Here is a 22,695-nt window from a genome sequence, read left to right as displayed (position 1 = left end):
CCCACGTCAGGCTTCCGAACCTGGAGGCCTGGCAACGGGAGGAGGATCTCCTAGAGAATCAGACTTTGAAGGCTAGTGGGATTTGATTGCAGGACTTTGACAGGACTAGGGGAAACAGAGGCTCCACTCTTGGAGGGCACACACAAAGTAGTGTGCGTATCGGGACCCAGGGGAAGGAACGGTAACCCCATAGGAGACTGAACCAGACCTACCCATTGGTGTTGGAGGGTCTCCTGCAGTGGCGGTGGGGGGGTCACTGTGGCTCACTGTGAGGACAAGGACACTGGCAGCAGAAGTTCTGGGAAGTACTCCTTGGCGTGAGCCCTCCCAGAGTCCGCCATTAGCCCCACCAAAGAGCCGGGTAGGCTCCAGTGTTGGGTCGCCTCAGGCCAAACAACCACCAGGGAGGGAAGCCAGCCCCACCCATCACCAGACAAGCGGATTAAAGTTTTAGTGAGCTCTGCCCACCAGAGCAACACCCAGATCTAACCACTACCAGTCACTCCCATCAGGAGTGACTCCCATCAGGAAACTTTACAGAATAAGCTCAGGGCAATCTGGCTAAGGATTATTATACTTTTCTAGCTGCTTTTGAAGCTAGATAAGTCTGCATATGGAATATGTGTCAAAGCACTTGCTCTTGGGGAGTCTTGGCCATAGAACTTTGAGACTACACTCTCCCTGTCCTTCCTTCCCCTCACTACGGTCTGAAATACAGATGTGGTAGTGAAACCCTGCTCCATAGGGTTAAAAACCTGTAACAGAAACTGGTGACTAACAAATTCTTGAGCTCATCTTACAGAACAGCAGATAAGGGAACAGATCGAAAATCCCTCCTCTTGTAAGACAACAAAACTGGCTGAAACAAGGTGAAACCAATATGGCTGATCAGAGTCTGCACAGAATATACTTGCTTGTCCCATAGGTGAATTTTGTCATCACAGCCCCAAATTCTTCAACCTGTTTCAAACCAAATCTCCCTGAATTTGCACAGGCATCCCATGAAGAAGCATGCAATTCAGATAAGCCTGCACAGAACTCCAATTACCTCACCTTTTCCCTACCTCCGATCACCTTTCCCCACGGTCTAAGACCACTTTGCTTCTTTGTCCCCTAAGTATTCCAAACATCTCTCCTTCTGGGAGGCAGACCTGAGACTTGTTCTCCTGCTTCTTCACTAGGTTGCCTCACAAATAAAATGTTTCTCTGTTGCAAACGTCAGCGTCTCAGTGTTGTGGCTTGCAGCTCCTCGAGCAAAAGAACCTGGTTGCCTAACAGCAGCAGTCAAGTTTTTAAGTTGTAGGTAAGTACAATGCCTTAAAGGATACAGAACAGGATGGAAGGAATCTGAATCAACTCTCAACCCCCAAATTTGCATCCACCCTCAAATTATAAACAGTCCTCCCGCCAACCCCCAACCCCCAAATCTGGATGCACCCTAGTAAAAGAAAAGAAAAGAAAAACTGTAACAAAATGATAGTGAATATGTCTGGGCTATAAAATCATGGATTTTATACACACACGTATTTTTCTTGCTAAGGAAAAAAAAATCACCGCGGTTAAAAAACAAAACCACTTTTTTAAAAAGGAAAGAGAAAGGAAATGAACAAATGAAATATTTTTCAAGTGAAGAAAATTAATAAAGAAACCTATTCTCTCACAAAGACGCCCCTGAGAGACAGGCTGTTGAACTCTCTCATCCTACCATTATTTGGGCCACGTTCACCATGGGGTCAAGGACACATAAGCCACCTGTGGAGAAGGGACAAAGTTGGGTTTACCCAGACAGGTGTGGCGGAACCCCTGTCTCCCTGTCTTTCCCCGACTTCATTAGGCTTCCTGATTCCATTAAAGGAAGAAAAAGAAAAAGAAAAACAGCCGTGTCCTTATGTCCTTTCGATTTCGATTTTGTTTCTTATAAACCCGACCCATAACGGGATGGCTTTTGATAATCGGCTGGCTTTTCAGCTTCTACAAAAGAGTCGGTTTCCGGAGGAGCCAGACGCAGGAGGAACCCTAGGGGCGAGCCGGAGCAGCTAACTTGACCCCAGCCGCAACAGCGCCACGTAAGTTTGCTGCTAAACTTTACCTTCCAAGCACATTTCCATTAAAAAACAACAATCAATCCTCCAGCGCAGGTTCCACACTGCAGGAGGGGAGGCCGCGGACGCCAGCGCCGCGCGGAGGGTGTGCGCCCCGGCGGGCGCGTTGCTTGGGCAGCTCAGCGTCTCCTTTTGGATCCGGGGCGGCTGCCAGGCGTGTCGCCGCGATGCGCAGCTCCTCCTCGAGCACCTACGCAGGGCTGCAGCAAAAAGCCCTGCATGGGAGAGGGAGGAGTGCATGCTATATCTTCTCAGGAAAGGGGGCTGAAGTCCTTTTCAGAATTGAAGACCCAAACCTTCGGCCCCTTGCAGGGGCGCTGGGTGCGGTCTCTTCCTCTAGCCCCTCCTCCCCTCCTCGGATACATCCTGACTGCGCCTCGCTGGGCACTGGAGAAACAGGGAAAAGATGGTCCTTGACGTAGAGACAATTTAAATCCTAAACTGACCCTGCATTATTTTTGTCTTAACATTTGATTTTCCAAATACTACAGAACTGTATTATACGGAATAATTCAATCTCACTCTCACTAAAAAAAAAAAAAAAAAAAAAACTATTGATAACTGTTAAGGTCTAATCATGTTTGTTTATCATACATTGTTTTTCATGTGTGGCCCAAACATTAATTGTATCAGAATAATTTCTGGTACTTGCTGAAAATACAGGGATTGGGGTATGTTAACTATCACTTTAGATAATTCTCCTGAACAGTAACCTTTGGAAACTGTTGATTGCCTCTGCCATCCAGTAGCACTATTCTTTTCCACTTGTTTAGTTTTGAAGTTAAAAGCTTCTGGTTTTGGTACCTCAGTATACTTTGAATTTAAAAAGAATCTTTGTAGACTCATTGACTTACACAAAGCTTTATCAGTATTCAATCTCAGAAATAAGCTCTACAATTTCTCTTGCTTATAGCTATTCAGCTTAAAAATAAAACAGCTATTTTACCAGCAAAAGTGAGTTTATTCGGGAATAGCAGAGGAATTGCAACTTGGGACAAGCAAGCTATAGAAAAAGCCATAGTCAAGTCCAACAAAGAAGAACATTATTTTATATTTTATAGAGAAAAGGAAGGGGCTGGGAAGGTTGGTTTGTAAAGAAAAGTCAGAGTTCAGGGTGATGACAGATTCTCATTGACTGAGTTGCCAGGTAGTCAATTCTTGTAGGAGATGCAATGTACACCTTTTCCTAAAGGGGACTGTCACTGATGACTCCTTCCCGTGGAAGATTTTTCCCCTGGGGTCTGTAATTGACAATTCTTCCTGTAACTGACCTCCAGGCAGTGGTTCTGCATGAGAGCTCCCCCTTCTGGCCTGCTGACTCCATGTGAGTGAGGTGTCCCTGTGATGGGGATGGGTGGGGCACGGCAGGAGCTTGTGGGATCTTAGTTCCCTGACCAGGGATGGAACCAGCGCCCTCCTCAGTGAGAGCTCAACCACTGGACCGCCAGGGAATTCCCCAGGTTTCCCTTTATTAATTTTCACATAACACAGCAGTAAAAGGTCATGTTTTACTCCCCCATCTCTGCTCCCAATCCACTATAGAAAAAGAAAAGAAATTGTACAGAGGAAGGCTGTTAAATAAATTCATGTTTTTTTCTAATAAAAAGATTTTAGATACAGTACCTTATATTTCTTGGCAATTTGCAGCTTACAGAATTCATTGACACATTATAACGCAATGTCTAATTGCTGATTATTGAAATAGTACATGACTCCAGGAAAATTCTTTTTTCATAATTGATAGCCTATCTGTTACCAGCTATACAGTAATGAATCAGGCAAGAATTGTTTCTTTACCTATAAACTGATAAGAAAATGCAGGCTGTGGAGGTAACTTCCTTTTTCAAGGTCTCAATAGACCATAACTGACTTAAACCCTCAGGTTTGAACCCTGGCAGCCGGACTCCAGAACCTGTACTTGGACATCCCAGGGCAGCTCTGAGTTCCTCCATCCTGTCTCTCCCTCCATCAGTGTCCTCCTTCTCAGCTGTTATCACTGGTCCTCCCCTACCTGCTCATCTTCCTCATGGGCTGTGTCCTCCCACTTGCTTGCAACCAGGGAGGGAAGTGTCACTGTTTCAGGCCAAAGCTAATCCTCCACTTTCATTCAGAAATTACCCTCTCTTCAGAGACACTTAATTTTAAAACAATACTTATATAGAATTTACTATGTACCAGCATAATTTTAAGAGCATTGTAAGCATTATGAGATATTTAACCCTCCTAATGACCCTAATGACATACTGAGTTTTACTTTTAGGGTTACCATTTTACAGAAGAGAAATCTGAGGCACAGAGAAATTAATCTTTCCAGTCGTCACACAGCTAGTCAAGTATGGGAACATGTGGATGTTGCTTAGTATTGTCTGAGAAAATAAAGGGACAGTTAAAACTCTCTGACTGCTGTCTGTCTCTTGCGATCATGAAACACCCAATCATTGTGATGAAATCTTTAAAGTAGAGCCTGGCCCAGATGTGAGACTGTGACATATGTAGGCAGACCTTAAAGCACCCTGGTTGCTTGCCTCTCTTCCCTGTCAGCTTAAATAATAAGAAATGTCCTGTAATTTCAGGTAATAAATTCATTCTTGCATGCCCAACTTTGTTAGGTACCTTTAAGGTCTGTCCTGTTGTGTTTGAGGGAGAGCTGCATTCTTTGTGTCTCCTTTCCCTCACAGTAACTCCTCTTCCAGCCTGTTCCCACCGATTCAGTGCATCTGTCCTCATCAAGGTCACCAGTCACATTCATTTTTCCTTTGTTGGCAAGTTTTTCCCTGATTCAACTCTATGTGAATTCAACCCCCAACACTCTAAACACCATTCCCTCTCATTTCCTTCTGATCATTTACCATCCTCTAATATACATACATGTATTTTGCTTTTCCACTTTCTGTATTATCTGTCTTCTCCACTAGATTAGATCTCCATGAAGCAGGGATTTGTACCCATTTTGTTCACTGTTTGATACTAAGCCCCTAGAACAATCTCCAGCACATGGTAGGTTCTCAATAAATATTTGTGCAATTAGTGAGTGACCAAATCATTCTGGAACTCCAGAAATCGTCTCTGGTCACTCCTCATCTCCTTCATGTCCCATTCTGCCTCCACATACCCCCAAAATGTTAGTGTTCTCATGGCTCCATCATCAATGCTTTGTTCTCTCATTCTATTCACTGTATGCATCACATGGATAAGGTTGCTTTAGGGTTCATGTAAGGATCAATAAGATGATGCACATAAAGTATCTATACAGACCTTGGCACACTAGGCTAAATACTTACCTTTTAGAAGCATACAAAACATAGAAAATTGATATATAAGTTCCAAATGCAGAAGCCTGATGTGCATCGTGAGAGATAACTTGTGGATCTTGTGTTTTACTGAGTCGTTCCTCTGGGTTACAGCTTCCCATGGCATCTGGATCCACCATAATGGACCCCATCTTTCTGGTGGAAAACCAGAACAATCAGCTGACAGTAAATCCAAAAGCACTGAAGATTCTTGACCAGATTTCTCAGCCTGTGGTGGTGGTAGCCATTGCAGGGCTGTATCGGACGGGAAAATCCTTCCTGATGAACCGCCTGGCAGGGCAGAACCACGGTGAGTGTCGTTTAGTGTTGTTCAGGACCATTTGCTCGGAAGCAGTGATAACAGGCTGTGGATCATCCTCCTCTAGTGTCATGTTAAGAAAGAGGCTAACCCCTCCCACTGAAGAAAACTTCTAATTCTCACCACCAAATTTATAACTTCAAACCCGTCTCCCCACAATGTTCACTCTTTTCTCCAGTAATCAAGTGTTCCCAACCCCATGGAAACATCCACCTCATTTGTCCTGATCCATTGCCATCTGCTCAGGGGCTCATCTTCAACAGTTATTCCCTTCCTTTCTCCTTCCTCACTTTGGCTTTAAACCAGTCATTCCAAGCAGCACACAAATATTGTTCAACGTGTCTTATTTTTAAAAAGGGATGGAAGGAAGAACAGACAGTAAAATCCCTATATCCCATATCTCAATGGGGCTACCATGCATTCTTTTTGGCTTAATTTCACAGCGAAACTTTGATAAACTATACCCCTTTTCTTTCTCTAACTAGTCTTTTGTAATACGTGAACTCTAAAACATATGGAAGAGTGCATAAAAATATAGATACATGTAATAAAGTTGATAAATATGAAGTGATCATCTGTTCAGTCACCACCCAGATCAAAAAATAAAACATCACCAACACCCAAAAGCCCAAATCACACCCTCTCACACCCTCACTAGAGCTCACCAATGTTTTGATTTTCATGCTGCATTCTTTCACTCTTCCTATTTAAACGTGGTTTTACAATCTATGTAAACATTTCTTAAAAATAGCTTAAACTTTATAGAGGGAATTTCATTCTGATATTCATTGGGATCTTGCTTCATATTCTCAATAAGCAGTTTATGAGGTTCATCTAGCTTGTCACATGTGTCTGCAATTATTTTCACTCTTTTGTACTTTGCAACTGACAGAGGATACCACAATTTATTCATCCATTTGTTGCTGATGAACAACAAATGGTGTTCTCATGATTATTCTTCCGTCTATATCCTGGTACACGTGTACACTAACTTCCTTATGTTATACCCAGAAGTGGAATTGCTGAATCAAGAAGTATTTATGTCTTCAGCCTTTCTAGATAATATCAAACCTTTTAAGCTTTTTAAACCTTTTAAGCTTTATCAAAACTTTTAAAGCCTTTTATGCTTTATGTCAGTTTGTATGCTTATTAGCAGTAATTTAGAATTATCCACATCCTTACAAAATTTTTGTAAAAACACTTTTTAACTTGCTGATCTGGTGTCTGTGTAGTTGCATGTTATTTGCCTCACTACAGATAAGCTTAAGCACCTTATCACATATTTACTATTTGCATTTCCTATTTCAAAAGGTTTTTTTTCCTACCAAGTTGCCTGACTTGTTTCTTGTTGATTTTTAGGACAATCCGCCTAGGTCCTGTTGGGCAGTTCTAAGAAGACCACACACCATTTCTTTCTTTCTTTTTTTTTTTCTTTTTAAGAAGATGTTGGGGGTAGGAGTTTATTAATTTATTTATTTATTTTTGCTGTGTTGGGTCTTCGTTTCTGTGCGAGGGCTTTCTCTAGTTGTGGCAAGCGGGGACCACTCTTCATCACGGTGCGCGGGCCTCTCACTATCGCGGCCTCTCGTTGCACCATTTCTTTCTTAATGCCTTCCTCTGTGGCCCAGCGGCTCAGCACAATTAGGGGGTAGAACCTCAGTCCACCAAACTCTAAGGATCCTTGGGAATATCTCATTGTCTCTCTCCCTCAAACTATCTCTGTCTCTGTATATCTCTCTCCCCCATCTCTCTATTTTCTTTCTTTCTCCCTCTCTCTTTTTTGCTTTGCAATATCTTATTGGCTTCAAGCAAAACATTTTATGTTTGTCTTTCTTTGAGAGGAACTTGATCACCAACCAGGGAAGACTTTTCCTTGACAGCCTAAATTAATAAATAGGTCATTTTTGGAGGGATTAAAGATTGGAGAACTCTAAGAAAAAGATACATACAAGGAGTTTCAACAACATTCTTGTTTTTCTACTTGAGATTACATCAGGTAACAAGGAGGTGATTTCCCTTACTGAGGAAATACCTAACCTAGTTTTGTTTTAAAACACCTGAATTGTGACTCACCACCCCAGTCATATTACAGGAAGAACAAAAACAAACAAACAAAATTAGCACCCAAAGTCAGCTAGCAGAACCAAGTCACTACTCTTTCTCCTTGTGATGACTTCTTTGCCTGTTCTTTACCTCACATAACTTGCACCGATGAACTCCAGTTACACCTTGTCTTTTCTAGCTGAGAAAGTTCAGATTTTTCTGTATTAATCAGCAAGCAGTCAAATACCATCACAATGTAGAAGAGTGCAGATCATCTCAGGTCTTATACCCTCTCTGAGCAGAATGCACAGGATGTAGCAATTGAGGGGCCTGAGCCATGCTGAACTATGCTCCCTTAGGTATTTCATCATATCCATTTCCATTCTCAGTTGAAGGGAGCATTGGCATATGGCATATGGTCAAAATCTTGGACTGTTGGACGAGATACATTACCTGCAGCTTCCAAGGCATATACGTCATATCCTCTTCCCCTGTGGGCTTAAGCCTTTGGAAAGAAAAGCAAGCAATTCTCACAGGTCTTTTCTGCTTTCCCTTCTATTATATCACCACGTGAGTCAGTGAACAAAGAATTCATCATTTTTTGAAGAGAAGAACAGAAATGAGGAAAATACAAGGAGGAAGTGGAGGAAAAGAAACTAAAAATGCTGATCTATCAGTCCACATCCTGAAAGGACACAGATAATCCATTTAAAGGATAACTGAAGATGTTTAATGGAGGGACAATTACAAGGGCACCAGCAGGACAAAGGGAACCAATGAAGGTACAGAGTAGCCAGAGAGTGGCAGGAACAATGGCCAGGTAGCCTTTATAACTCCTGTAGTATGAAGAGACAATGTGTAGATTCCAGAATGTGGCAGAGACCAGAGTTACTGGTTGGAGTTAAATGAAAGGAGATGTGACCAAAGTACAGGAACAGAGACACTGGGACACTGTGGCTCACCAAGGTGGAAGCCAGGGGAACAGGAGGCTGACTTCTGATCTCCTGCTGGTACCTCTCACTGACAAAAGTCCATCAGAAAGTGGGGGAGAAGGGAGCTCTTCAGTGGCAGATAAATATAGAAAGGTTAATAGAGCTAACATTATTTCTGGAATGTGACACAGTTTGAGCCATTAATATTAGGAGGTGAATAGGGGACACAAAGTGGTTCTTGAGAAGGTTCTGAATGTGTACAGAGGTTGGATTTTCTGTCCTTGTTGAAATGGAAGCACCTTCCTCTGAGACAGGCACTCACCTTCCGACAAGTTTACCCAAAGTAACCGCTGGGCAGCCTGGACTATCTGCTCTTACTGTGTGCTGCTTTCTCCTCTTTCTTTGCAGGTTTCCATCTGGGCTCCACAGTGAGGTCTGAAACTAAGGGCATCTGGATGTGGTGTGTGCCCCACCCCTCCAAGGAGAGCCACACCCTGGTCCTTCTGGACACTGAGGGCCTGGGTGATGTGGAAAAGGTAAGGCGGGGAATCCTCTATGCTCTTGGTACTCCACTTTCGCCTCAATTTCCCACCTCAATTCAACTTTTATAACATGTTCGTATAAACTGCAAATCCAATTAAGAATAATGAGGCTAAAATCTCTTACCTTGAATTTATTCTTTAATAAGATCAATACTTTCGTTATTGGGGATAGATTGCCCTATTTTTAACACTGGGGTGAAAGATACAAGTTAACAAATATTTATTGGACATCTGAATTCCAGGGCTTTTCTATCACAGTGAGTGAGGTATGGGCCCAGAGCTGAGTTGGGAAGATAAGAAATATGCAGTCTTATCAGTACAGGGAGCCATGGACAAAAAAAAGTGAGACCTTACCCCAGTTGTTCAGGTTCAGGAAGACATCCTGGTGGAAGCTATAATCCATGGAATCCACTGGCTCTACAGGTTAAGGTATATGGGGTTAGAGGTAGGAATCATGAAAATATGTTTTCAGTGAATAAACTTTTTAAAATCTCCAGAAAAGCTTCCACTATACCAGGAACATTTTATTCTGAGTTTCAGGGCTCTGAAGATGAATCCTTCAATGAATTCTATAAAAACATGAGCTAGACCCACCAAAAAAAGGTAAATGGGATAATATTAGGTATTTTGTCTTCACAGTGTTACTAGCAATCAGTCTTTTCTCCTTATTTATATTAATCTGCATCTAAATTAAAGTAGTAGCAGTGAATCTTTGGCTTTCATCACTGCAGGCAAGGGTTGGGGCATGAATTAAGAAATTGTGAATTTAAAAATCCAGGTTTAAAGTATTCAATAATCACCTCCGTGTCAGCCCAAGATGGTCTACTGATTCCTACTAGATTTTAGTTTGTATAATCTTCTTCTTTTTATCTAACTGCATTTGTCAAGGAACTAAAGCACACCAAATTGCAAACTGATAGAGCAGAACTACTTGCTGTCCTTACTACATGTAGTGTATTTTGGTAGTATATATAATCTATTCCAAAGTCACTCATGACTTGTCCTGAATCTCATTTTCATCCTCATCATCTATTACCACATGGGTAACCACTACTTCAGTCAAACAAAGTAACCTTGTAATACCTCTATATGACCACACTTTCTGGCAATTGTGATCGGCTTCTGTGGGTCCTTCTACCTGCATGATCCCTATAGCTCCACAAATCCACATTCTGTCAATTCTTTAAAGCCCAACTATTTTCGTCTTAATACCATCGTATCACTGTCAGACATATTCACTTCTTGCTCTGAATGCACAGAGTACTTTTTCTGTTTTTTTGGAATTGCCCCTTTGTCTTTTACATTATAATATTTGGTTCCATGCCTGGTGGTTTATCATCTTGAATGTATTTATATGTTCCCAGGTATATCTGCCCCTCCATCTCTCTAGGGCAGGGACTCTCATATGAAACTCTATATCCACACAAGCAGATGCAGTATCTGCTGTTTTCTAAATGCACAATGAATAGATGATGAATTTAATTGAATAGTACTAGTCCCTAATATAGCCCATGATCAAGAAAAAAAGTGCAAAGGAATCATGGCCCACTTATTACTGCATAACTTCTGTGTTCCAGGCACTGTATTAAACAGTTGACACATTTCACGTCGCTCACTTCTGTTAACAGCTAATGAAACTGAGGCCCTGAAAGGTGTCAGTGTCAACACCAGAAAGATTTGCATTTAACCCTGTCTTGAAAATTTATGTTATTTGTCTTACTACTGAGTTACAGGACAGCTATTTTAGTAAATGAACAACTGAATGAGAAAATGAGGAGGAGTGTCCTCAGTCCCCTGCTGCAATGTACTTTCTAGGGTGACTCCAAGAATGACTCGTGGATCTTTGCCCTGGCCGTGCTTCTGAGCAGCATCTTTGTCTACAACAGCATGAACACCATCAACCACCAGGCCCTGGAGCAGCTGCAGTATCCTTCCAGGAACTGAACCACCATGTTTCATTGAGTTTATGGGAATAGCAACTGACACTGTTTCTTCTTTCCCATGACTCCTTTCTCATGGCTGATGAGAAGGGAAATTGGAGCAAAAAGGAATGTTGATAAAACTTGTTTGGGGTTGAGATCTGGAAATTGTGTTGGAGGGCACTTCTCATTCCTTAGCTAAGATCCCAGCTATGTGACTGAACTAACAGAGCTAATCAGGACAACATCCTCTGCCAGCTCTGATGAAGTACAGGACTCAGCCGAGTTTGTGAGTTTCTTTCCAGACTTTGTTTGGGCTGTACGGGATTTCATGCTGGAGCTGGAGTTAGATGGATACCCCATCACTGAAGATGAGTACCTGGAGAATGCCTTGAAGTTGATTCCAGGTACCAGAGCAGGGCCAGGGTGGTGGAAGGTTCAGTAGGAGATGGAATCAACAGAGCTCTGACATTCAGCACTTGATGTCAATCTTGATTTGGGGTTGGATTGAGGCCATGCTAATGGTGCTTGGTGAATGACTGGTGGGTGTGGCTTCAGTCATTATTGTTACTGGGAAAACCCTAGTGACCAGAGCTTAAGCTCACAGAGGAAATTTATACTCCAATATTACACCAAATGATTTTAGAAAAAAGGACACCATGGGAAAAAAAGGCTCACATACTTATATTACATATTAAGTCTAAGTGCTTCTCCTTTCCTATTTGAGAAATATAATCCGTCAAATTGGAATTACAGAATCACAAGATAAACAAAAGCACTAATTTTTGAAATACCTTTAACACAGTGTATCTTACCAGCATACATAGCTACATCCTTCATATTGATAGATAGGCTATTTATACAATAAAGAGTTCAGAAAAAAAAGCACTGCCATGTCCTTCCAGTAAGACTGTCAGATCCTTAATATGTTCTTCCTCATAGTATCACAGTCTTCATTCTAGAACCTAACACCATATATGTCATGTTAATATAATAAATTAGTTACTCAGATTATTTTAGCAGAGAGGATAATGGGTGGTACCTAGAAGCAATATTCATTTTTTAATTTAATCATTTATTCATTGTTTCAATAAATATTTGTTGAACTACTGATATATGCACAGAATCCCTTTGTATGATAGTCACATCCAATGTAAAATGACGCAGAGGATGGATGAGGTCTCCTAGTTTCATTTAGGCTAACCTTACCATGAGATGGTGTATGCTAAAGTAATCTCCAAACACATTCATAGTATGTGTACATTTTTACTCTGATACATAAATCTCCTCTTTACTGTCCTGAGTATCATTTGTCTTCCACGGGTTATTTTCTCAGCAATATCATAAATATTTTTATGTCTACCATTACATTACTGACGTTACATTACATTACATGCCATTTCTGACATGGGGACTATAACGTCAGAAAAATATTTCTGACAATTTCTTGGATTAATCTACCATTCAAGAAACATCTAATAAATAGTTGATCCACTGCATGCCATGGAAGGGTAAGGAAAATAATCAGTAGTTTCTTCACTTGGAATGGATTCCTCCCCTGCCTCCTCAGAAGTACTTCCTTCACTCTTAGCTCTGTACAAAAATAAAGCGGGAGGCGGGGGATTTTCCATGTCCTGAATAGATTAGCATAAGGTTGATTTGCATGATTCAGTAATAGGAGATACACAGGCACAGTAGTTACAGTGATGCAAAGATCCACAGAAATGAAAGTCCTCAGCCCTCTCACCTGAAGGCTGTTCCTTCAGTGATTGCTTTCTTTCCACTCCTGCAGGCAAGAATCCCCAAATCCAAAATTCCAACATGCCCAGAGAATGTATCAGGAAGTTTTTTCCAAAAAGAAAGTGCTTTGTCTTTGACCGGCCTACAAGTAACAAAGAATTATTACTCCATGTTGAGGAAGTGTCAGATAACCAACTGGATAAGAATTTCCTGAAGCAATCAAAAAATTTCTGCTCATATATCTTTACCCATGCAAAGCCCAAGACCCTAAGAGAAAGAATCACTGTCACAGGGGGAGGTGAGTCTCCTTTGCTACAGCATGTCTCTCTGTGGTTCAGTGTGTGTGATGAAGTTGTGATTGCACTCTGGGTTTGTCAGCAATTGTGATTTCTTCTCTGTGTAACTTGGAAAGATGTATGTTCATGCAACACATGTAAATGCATGTTTCTTCATTAAAAGAAACTTATGTAAGGCTACCAAATCTCATGAAATTATTACACTAATGATGTAAGTTAAAGATTGAAATCTTCATGGTGATGAGGTGTCTGACGGGATAAGTGTTTCGAGTGAGGATATGTAAGATATTTTGTGAATTTACATGAATCGGAAAATAAATAGTAGTCCACGAATCCATGTAAGCTCATTGAGAGTCTAAGAAACAAATGTAAATACAATCTTATGTACAGGGCTGGCTTCACGGACATGAAACCTGGACAGTCACAGTGTAATGTGCTGAGATGGGCCCTGCTTGGTTTAATGTTTGTGTCACTGTCCTGAAATTCTTGATGACATTTTCATCAAGACATTTTCATTTACAAATAGTGCCCACAAGTAATGTAATTTACTTACAGGTTTATTTTATAAAAATGGGAAAAGTGTTCTGGGAGACCCTTGAGCATATCGTTTGAAATCATTCGGCTAATATTGTAATGGGATGAATTTGAGAACCATAAAAGGTAGAGTGAATAGGAGACACAGTGATGTTATTATAAAGAAGTGGATTCATAGAACAAAAAGGAGGAGGCTACAAGAATGAAGAAAATGAGGAGAAGAATAGATAGAAGAAAACTTCAAATTCAATAAAATTTTAGTGATTTTTAGAATGCTAATCTCTAAAGCTATTAAAACAGGTGAGAATTCTCTCTCCATTTCATAAATATCATGTCTCATTCAGGGTTGGGGACACTGGTGGTGACCTACATAGATGCCATCAACAGTGGAGGAGTTCCTTGTTTGGAGAACGCAGTGATAACTCTGGCCGAGCGTGAGAACTCAGCGGCTGTGCAGAAGGCAGCCCACCACTACAGTGAGAAGATGGCCCAGCGACTGAGGCTCCCCACGGACACGCTCCAGGAGCTTCTGGAGGTGCACGCAGCCTGTGAGATGGAAGCCATTGCAGTCTTCATGGGGCGCTCCTTCAAGGATGACAAGCAGATGTTCCAGAAGGAGCTGGTGGTAATGTGCCCTGGAATATATCCTTCCTGATTCCTTTCTTCTGGAATGATACCTAGACTCCCCCTTTTGACACCATGGTTCATGTGCTTCTCATCATATAAGGAGTTTAGATTCTAGTGAGTGATAGGGCTCTACAGGCTACAGTCCATCTCTTTTCTAAAAGTTGGGCTTTTAGTTTCTGTTGTGGCAATACAAATTACACTGTGCTTAGCAGCTTGAAACAACACACATCTATTAGCTTATAGTTCTTCAGGTCAGATACCAGCCCAGGGTCTATGGGTATTCTGCTCTGTGTACCATAGCTGAAAACAAGGTTCAAGTGGGCTTAGTACGCACATGGTGGCTCTGGGGAACCCCCCTCCATCTTCAACCCAGCAGTGGTGCACTGTTTCCTTCTTTTGTTTCTAATCTCTCTGACTACCTCTTCTGCCACCAACTGGAGAAAACATCTTTTAAGGGGCTTGTGATTAGGTAAGGCCCACCTAGATAATCTCCATTTCTTAAAGTCAACCTGTTCCATGTAATATAGTCTAAACACAGAATAATTGTTCAGCATCTTCGCAAGTCTAGGAACTATGCGGAGTGTGGACACCAGCACAGAGAACTCTTGGAGATCATAATTCTGCTTACCATTGGCACCTTCACTGAAAGTTTGACTTTCAGTCTCCCTTGACCATCCTATAATTTACAAAGATCTCTTAGTACATACAGAGTAAAACCAGCTCAATTGTAATTTATAAGTACAAGCAAAAAATTTCTATTCCTATAATTTCACACACTGAAATCCTCAATGAAACAAGAATTCAAAAAGAGTTCAAAACTCTGTTCAGTGTATACTTAATTCAGTAGTAGGAAGTTGATTTGCTGTGTACATATTTTTATCCATAGCACCCAAGTTTGAACAGGAAACCCTACTTCCATTCATAATTGTACTTTCATTGCTCATTGTTGATGGATGGATCACTATTAGTGCTACTACTGTTAAAGTAGTAGTTTGCCTCTGCCAACCCCATCATTGCACAGATGTTGAGACTGAGCCCAGGGGATTTAAGGGACTTCATACAAATCACACAAAGAGTTTGTCAGAACTGGAACTAAAACTAGACTCCTGACTGCACATCTATTATTCTGTGTCTCATGTACCTGATGCTGTCAGACTACTTCTTCCAGGAGGATCACAGTTGGACTTTCCCTCTAACAGCTTCTTTCTGTTGGATTTCCCCATATTTCCCTGGCAGGACATCATGGAGAAAAAGAAGGATGTTTTCATGATCCAAAATAAAGAGGCCTCTGTCAAATATTGTCAGGCTGAGCTTAAGAAGCTTTCAGAATCCTTGATGACAAGTATTTCAGAAGGAACTTTCTTTGTCCCTGGAGGACACAGTCTCTACTTAGAAGCAAGGAGCAAGTTTGAACAGGACTATAAACTGGTTCCCAGGAAAGGAGTTAAGGTGAGGATTAATGGGAGTGGGGAAGAACAGAAGATTGGAGTCAGAGGGTCTTTGTTGGTTCATTTGGTTGCCAGGTCCTGCTTTGTGCAGAGGCTGCTGGTCACAAGGAGGCTGACTGTTGAACCCCGGGGGGCTCTGGGTCTAGTGCTGCATTTCTGGTGAGCGAAGTAAGTGTCCAGGAGACCCCAGGACTGTTGCCTGCCCACTGGTGAGTGAGGCCAGGTCCTAGGGCTAGTGCGAGCTTTCTGGAGGACAGAGCCAGATCCTGGAGTCCGGTTGCAGGGCCCAGGAGTCCCAGAGCATGTGTTGGATCACAGTTGGGTACAGCCAGTTGGGCTGCTGGATCTGGGGTGTCTTGAAACTTCTGTTGGCCTCATGTTTGTCCAGGCCTGGGCCCAGCTGGTCCCAAGGCAGGATATAGCCTGCTAGTGGGTGGGCTGGCGCTGCAGATTGTGAAACTGAGGTTTTATTGTGACTGGTATCTTCCCCCTGGTGTGTAGAGCTGGGCCCCAGTATCTCTGGCTAAAGGGCCCTGGGAGTTTCAGGTCTAATGCCTGTGCCCTGGTGAGTGGTACCAGGTCCCTGGCCCTCTGGTGGGCAAGGCCATGTCCAGAGGTGACGGTGGGCTCAGGTGGTCTGCTGGTAGATGTGGCTCTGTCCATGCCCAGTTAGTTGCTTAGCCTGAAGCATCCCAGCACTGGCGCCTGCAGACCACTGGACCAGGGCAGGGCTGGGCCTTGGGGCTCATAAGCTAGGGGGACTATTCCAAAATGGCGAATGCCAGCACCAATGTCCATGTGGTAGAAGGAGCTCCCAAAAGTGGCTGCTGCCAGTGTCTGTGTCTCTGGGGTGAGCTGCAGTTGCCTTCTGCCTCTCTAGAAGACTCTCCAGGGTCAGCAGGTAGGTCTGACGCAGGCTCCTATCAAATTACTGCTTCTTCTCTGGGTCTCAGAGCATGTGAGATTTAGAGTGCACCCTCTGAGGGTTAAGACTTTATTTCCCCAAGCCCTCTGGGACACCTGAAAGTTAGCCCCACTGGCTTTCAGAGCCAAAGGCTCTGGAGGATTGCCTTCCTGGTGCTGGATCCCTGGCTTCGGCGCCCAGCATGGAGCTCGGACCTCTCATTTCTCTGGGAGAACCTCTGAGGTTGTAATCATTCTCTTGATTGTGAATAACCCACCCGGAGGTATGGAATTTGACTATATTGAGACTCCACCCCTCCTACCCATCTCACTGTGGTTCCTTCTTTATATCTTCAGTTGTAGGAGATCTTTTCTGATAGGTTCCGTCTTTTCCACCAATGGTTGTTCTACAAATAGTTGTGACTTCAGTGTGCCTGTGAGAGGAGGAGAGCTCAGGATCTTTCTGCTCTACCATATTGCCAAGATAATCAATTTAGTCCTCAAAAAAATGAATTAGGTACTGCTGTCATCCCCACCATAAAACTGAGAAATATGAGGTGTGGAAAATTTACTAAGTTGCCTAAGATCACACAGTCATCAAGTGGTAGTGCTGATAGGGCAAATGTAAGGTCTTGGCAGTCATTCAAAACTCAGAATAAAGCTTAGGAAAGCTTCCTGGAAGAGGAGATAAAAGCTACAAGTTGAAGTATCCATAAATGAAATCGTAATAAAGAAAGAGTAGATGAGCATTAGTCGGAAGAAAAACAACGTGCAGATGTAGGAGTTGCACAAAATGGAGGGTGGGTGTTTGTAGAATTGCACATAATTCTGGCGTCTGTAACCATTTTGGGATCCTACAAAGGATGGAGAACTTAAAGGGTCCAATCTGTAGGTTTATTGAACAATAATTTCCTCAGCAAGACACTACATCTTTGCTGCCTGACAAGTCTTTGCTTCTTGTTGTGTCCTCAGGCAAATGAGGTCTTCCAGAGCTTCCTGCAGTCCCAGGCAGGAGTAGAGGAAGCCATCCTGCACGCAGACAAAGCCCTCACTAATGGGGACAAGGCCATGGCAGGTAAAGGGGAAGGCTGAGCCTACAAAGGGAAAGATGGCTCTTGTGCTTCCCTTTGTCAGGTGTGAAAACAAACACTTAACTCACACGGGAGCTTCCTCTCCTTCTGTGGAGCCTCTCTGCTACATCTGGAAATAACCAGGGGAGTTTGGGTTGCATGTACATCCAATCAGTGCCTTTGCATCACATGTTGAAGCATGTTTTCTGATGTGGTAGTAGGAATATTCAGATTCCTTCCCACCATTTTAAAGTCATTTTATCTCTGAGCTAAGGAAGTGACAGCTCGGCATAGCTGTTATATTCTTCCCTCTTTAAAACTCTTGTGAAACAGTTGAGTGTGCCAAGAAGCATGCAGCTGAGAGGGAACAGCAGCTGCTAAGAGAGAAACAGAATGAAGAGGAGCAAAAAATGGCAGCACAAGAGAGAAGCTTCAAGGAAAACAGGACCCAACTGGAAGAGAAGTTGGATAGGGAAAGAGAAAACCTTCTAAGAGAGCAGGAAACAATGCTGAACCACAAGCTGAAGGTAAGTCTGGATGGGCCTGGGCAGGGCCTGATGGACAAAATGCTAGCCTCTCAGGAATAAAGGAACAGAAATTTGACCTTAAGTCAGATCCCAGAGGGAAATCCAAAGACATATGATTCTCTGTAACGTCAAAGAGATGTGGATCGTGCTGAAGACTTACCTCTGTAAGACTCAGCACCTTCTGTAGTGTTAGGGTTTGGAGCATACAAATAACATGGCCCAGGCTCCTGGACTGCTGTTTGTGGTGATTATAAGCTCGCATTTGCCCCCAAGTGAATAGCACCTCAGTCCTAGAGTCCTTAGAAATTTTGGTACAACCATCAGAGACCTGGAATAGTTCCATCTGCGCTTGAAAGTATCAGATTGTGCCTGGTATGAAATACTAGATTCTGAAAGCTCTAAAATTTGCTGCATTCATTTCCAGGTCTGCCTGATTCATTTTAAATACCTAGAGTAAATGCATTCTTTGTCTCAACCTGGAGTTTGATAGACAGTGTCCTAAAGAGAGTCAGCAGTGCCATTTTTGTGACATATGTGTGGTCATCCTACCTCAATGAAACTGACAAATATTTAGAATTCACCTACATTCCCTCCCAAAGTGCATTATTAGGACTGGAACACAGTCCTGGGGTAGTTTTCAGGTCTGACCTAGGCCCATCTTTTCTGTGCCCAGGGAGATGGTGTTGAGGGAACATGGGAAGCTCTAAACCCTGGATGCTCTCACTACCCAGGTCCAAACATTTGCAAATATTAGACAAATGTCAAAAAGCATCTAAGGTATTATAGAAATAGGCACACATACTTATCTGCTGTAGGTGTTTGATACAAAATCTTCATTTGGGCTATTTTCAAAAGGAACTCTCTCCTTTTTACAGATGCAAGAAGAACTACTTACAGAAGGATTTAAAAAGGAAGCTGAAGGCTTAAATAAAGAGATAGATCAACTAAAAGAACACATTGAGAAAACTAAAAATAATAAGTTCATAAAGGTTTCAGAGGTCCTTGATATGGCTAGCATGGCATTAGTTGCAGTACTACCTGGGGGTTATAAAGCACTTGGTATGGGAGTGAAACTTCTCAGTGATGCTATGAAAAGGGTTGAGAATCCCTATTAAGTATATCTTGGAAGGCTTCTTATGTTTTAATAGTGTAACACTGTAGTTCATTTTTTAAATATGTTGTCATGACAGTTTTGTTGAAGAGGAGTTTAAAAATAAAAACTGATTACCAAAGAATTACCAAAGTGATTACCAGGGCCTGAAATGCAAAAAAACAAACAATTTTGAGAATTAGTTAAGTTAAAGAAATGGAAAACAAGTTGGAGGATAATGATTAATTATAGAAAAGTGTTAAGAAGAGCAAAAAAACAAATGGTAAGAGGAAGAACACTCGCAATGTATGATACAGTCATGGAGATCAATTCATTAAATTATAAGGAGCCCATATAAATCAGTGAGGAAAGAGCAACAAACACAATTTTTTAAATGTGCGAAAATATACCAAGAGAATAAATGTGTTTAACTTTACTGATTATAAGTGATGTACAAGGTAAAATTAGGAGGTACCTGTGTCACCTTTCAGATGGGCCAGGAAGTACAGTTTGGACAGGGCACTAGCTAGCAAGAGGTCCGGGAAGTTGGCAGTCTCTGATATTTGCTAGGGAGAGTGCAAACTGATGCAAATACATACCAAAAATTTAAATGCAAATACTACTGATACAAAAGTCCACATTTAGGAATTTATCTTACAGATTTATTTACCCAAGTTGAAAATGGCTTATGTAGTAGTATATTTGTTGAAGGATTGTTGTAATTCCAGAAGATTGGAAACAACTTTCAAGTCTCTCTGTCACATACTTGTGAAGTAAATCCTGAGACACACTTACAAAGAAATACTCTACAGTCACTGAAATGGAAAGGGCAACTCTTATTTGTGCTAACATGAGAAAATCTCAAGATGCAGAAAGTGTGTATAGTTGTATTACCAATTTAAAAAAATAATGAGGGGGCTTCCCTGGGGGTGCAGTGGTTGAGAGTCCGCCTGCCGATGCAGGGGACATGGGTTCGTGCCCCGGTCCGGGAAGATCCCACATGCCGCGGAGCGGCTAGGCCCGTGAGCCATGGCCGCTGAGCCTGCGCGTCTGGAGCCTGTGCTCTGCAATGGGAGAGGCCACAACAGTGAGAGGCCCGCGTATCAAAAATAAATAAATAAATAAATAAATAAATAAATAAATGCATATATTATCATCTATCTTTGGAAAATACAAAAGAAATTGGTATCCATGAACACAACAGGAATGGACCTGCATATTTGAGGTAAGACATGAGAGGATAACTAACTTTGCATGACACATTCTTCTGTGCCTTTTATATTTTGTATGAATTCTTGCTTATTGAAACATAAATAAATAGTTATTAAAATTAAAATCAGAAATAATAATACATGGAATGCAAAAGTGCTCATGACAGGATGAAAGTTTTTTATTTACATTTATTTTATTATTTATTTATTTTGCCTGCACCAGGTCTTAGTTGCAGCATGCAGGATATTTATTTATTTATTTATTTATGGCTGCGTTGGGTCTTCATTGCCGTGCGCGAGCTTTCTCTAGTTGTGGTGAGTGGGGACTACTCTTAGTTGCGGTGTGTGTGCTTCTCATTGTGGTGGCTTCTCTTGTTGCGGAGCACGGGCTCTAGGCACGCGGGCTTCAGTAGTTGAGGCACATGGGCTCAGTAGTTGTGGCTCCAAGGCTCTAGAGTGCAGGCTCAGTAGTTGTGGCACACGGGCTTAGTTGCTCCTCGGCATGTGGGATCCTCCCAGACCAGGGCTCGAACCAGTGTCCCCTGCATTGGCAGGTGGATTCTTAAGCACTGTGCCACCAGGGAAGTCCCAGGATGAAAGTATTAAACACTACTAGAAATAACATGCCAGCTCAACAGGAAAAATCTACTTATTACAGCCAGAAACAAAAAGTATAAGATGTGCATCCTAATTTTCTTGTCATTTGAGGCTTTTGGTAAGGCCTGGAAATTCTAGTCCCTAATTTATTTACAGATAAAACGTCCCCTGGGATGTTGGCTAAAATGTTCTCTAAATACTCAAGTTTATAAAGATGGTGATTTCAAAGGAAAATTTCTCTTCAAGTTCAACTCAGCATTTTAGGAATTCTTCTCAGCTGTCTAATGCTTGATGCTTGTACTTAGAATAAACTGCTTATAATTCCACAATTGGACAAATTCTCTTGATTCAGGGATATTGCACACAGGACACAGACTTCACTAGACACCCTGGCTTCCTCCCCCGTGCCCCTTATTTGCTAACACCTGTTATTCCTTACGGTCTCTGATTTCCTGATTTCCTGAGACTGGTTGTGGTGTCCCTCCTCTGTGCTGCCATTGTACCATGTTTCCCTCCGACCACAGGACTTTTTATATAGTTGTGAAACTGAAGTGACCTATTTACATTTTGTCTCCCCTACCACATCATGATCTCATCTACTTGATGATCCTCACTGTATATTTAGCTCCCACCACAAAGCCTACCACATAAGCCCCAGGTGTTCAAACAATGCACGTGAATATATACATGAGCTTCCACCCATCAGGGCCCCAAATTGCCATTTCCTTGCTCTATTAACTGCTGCCTAGGGTTCTCAAGATGAAGTACACAGCTTTAGGAACTAGTACTGAAAGGAGTCGGGAAGAAAGCATATGCACACCTGTCTGAACCTGCTGCTCTTCTCTGTGAGAGAGGGACACTCCATGTGCTCTGAGTTCCTTGAGCTTTTCTCCCAGGAAACTTAGCCAGCAATGAAGCCACCACCTTTGGCTCACAGAACAATGATATTGTTTAAAATAGTAAAGAAAGAGCCAGTAATTGGCAAAGCTCTCATTGTCACCATAATTGTCACCTGTTCAAGGAGCTTCCGTTGAAATAAAACTAAGCTTTTGGTAGGAGGATCAATTTCTTACTGAACATGACACCCACAGTCTGACAGACTGTGGAATCTACAGGATGGCTCTGCTTTCTTAAGGGTTGTGAGTTTACTCTCAGTTGCCATTTCTCTGATCAAAGCCACTGGAATAAGTCCTGCAGCTGGTCCAGTTCCCAAAGGCCCTCTGGTGTCACCGGAAGAATGCCCTGAATACCAAATGTCTGGATGGTCTGGAAAAGGGGATGAGGGGGCAGTGATGAGTTCTGCTTCCCCATCAAATCTCCCCAACACACATGACAAGCAATGTAAATAAGAAACATGCACACAAGTTGGTGCCACGAAGTGATCATGGTTTAGAGAAAGGAAGGGATCAGGAGTGAGGGAAAGGACAATTATAGCAGAGTGAAAGGAATCTTCACTACTTTGATGTTCAGTCATAAGTGGGCATCTGTTGGAATAAAGCTATATA

General features: G+C 42.2%; 1 protein-coding gene across 1 annotated transcript; it reads left to right on the top strand.

Moving 5' to 3' along the window:
• The first annotated feature begins 2,012 nt into the window (after positions 1 to 2,012).
• LOC132480755 (guanylate-binding protein 4-like) lies at positions 2,013 to 19,407 on the top strand. The gene is made up of 11 exons (XM_060085160.1): positions 2,013 to 2,066; positions 5,507 to 5,702; positions 9,095 to 9,222; positions 11,044 to 11,153; positions 11,358 to 11,554; positions 12,940 to 13,185; positions 14,062 to 14,342; positions 15,581 to 15,793; positions 17,668 to 17,770; positions 18,099 to 18,292; positions 19,168 to 19,407. The coding sequence occupies exons 2-11, from the start codon at positions 5,513 to 5,515 to the stop codon at positions 19,405 to 19,407; spliced, it is 1,902 nt and encodes a 633-aa protein (XP_059941143.1). The 5' UTR covers positions 2,013 to 2,066; positions 5,507 to 5,512.
• The last annotated feature ends 3,288 nt before the right edge of the window (positions 19,408 to 22,695 follow it).

This window comes from Mesoplodon densirostris, chromosome 2 (assembly GCF_025265405.1).
Source record: "Mesoplodon densirostris isolate mMesDen1 chromosome 2, mMesDen1 primary haplotype, whole genome shotgun sequence".
Classification (NCBI taxonomy): domain Eukaryota; kingdom Metazoa; phylum Chordata; class Mammalia; order Artiodactyla; family Ziphiidae; genus Mesoplodon; species Mesoplodon densirostris.
The sequence above is the reverse complement of the archived record's forward strand: the minus strand, read 5'-3'. Positions and strand labels throughout refer to the sequence as shown.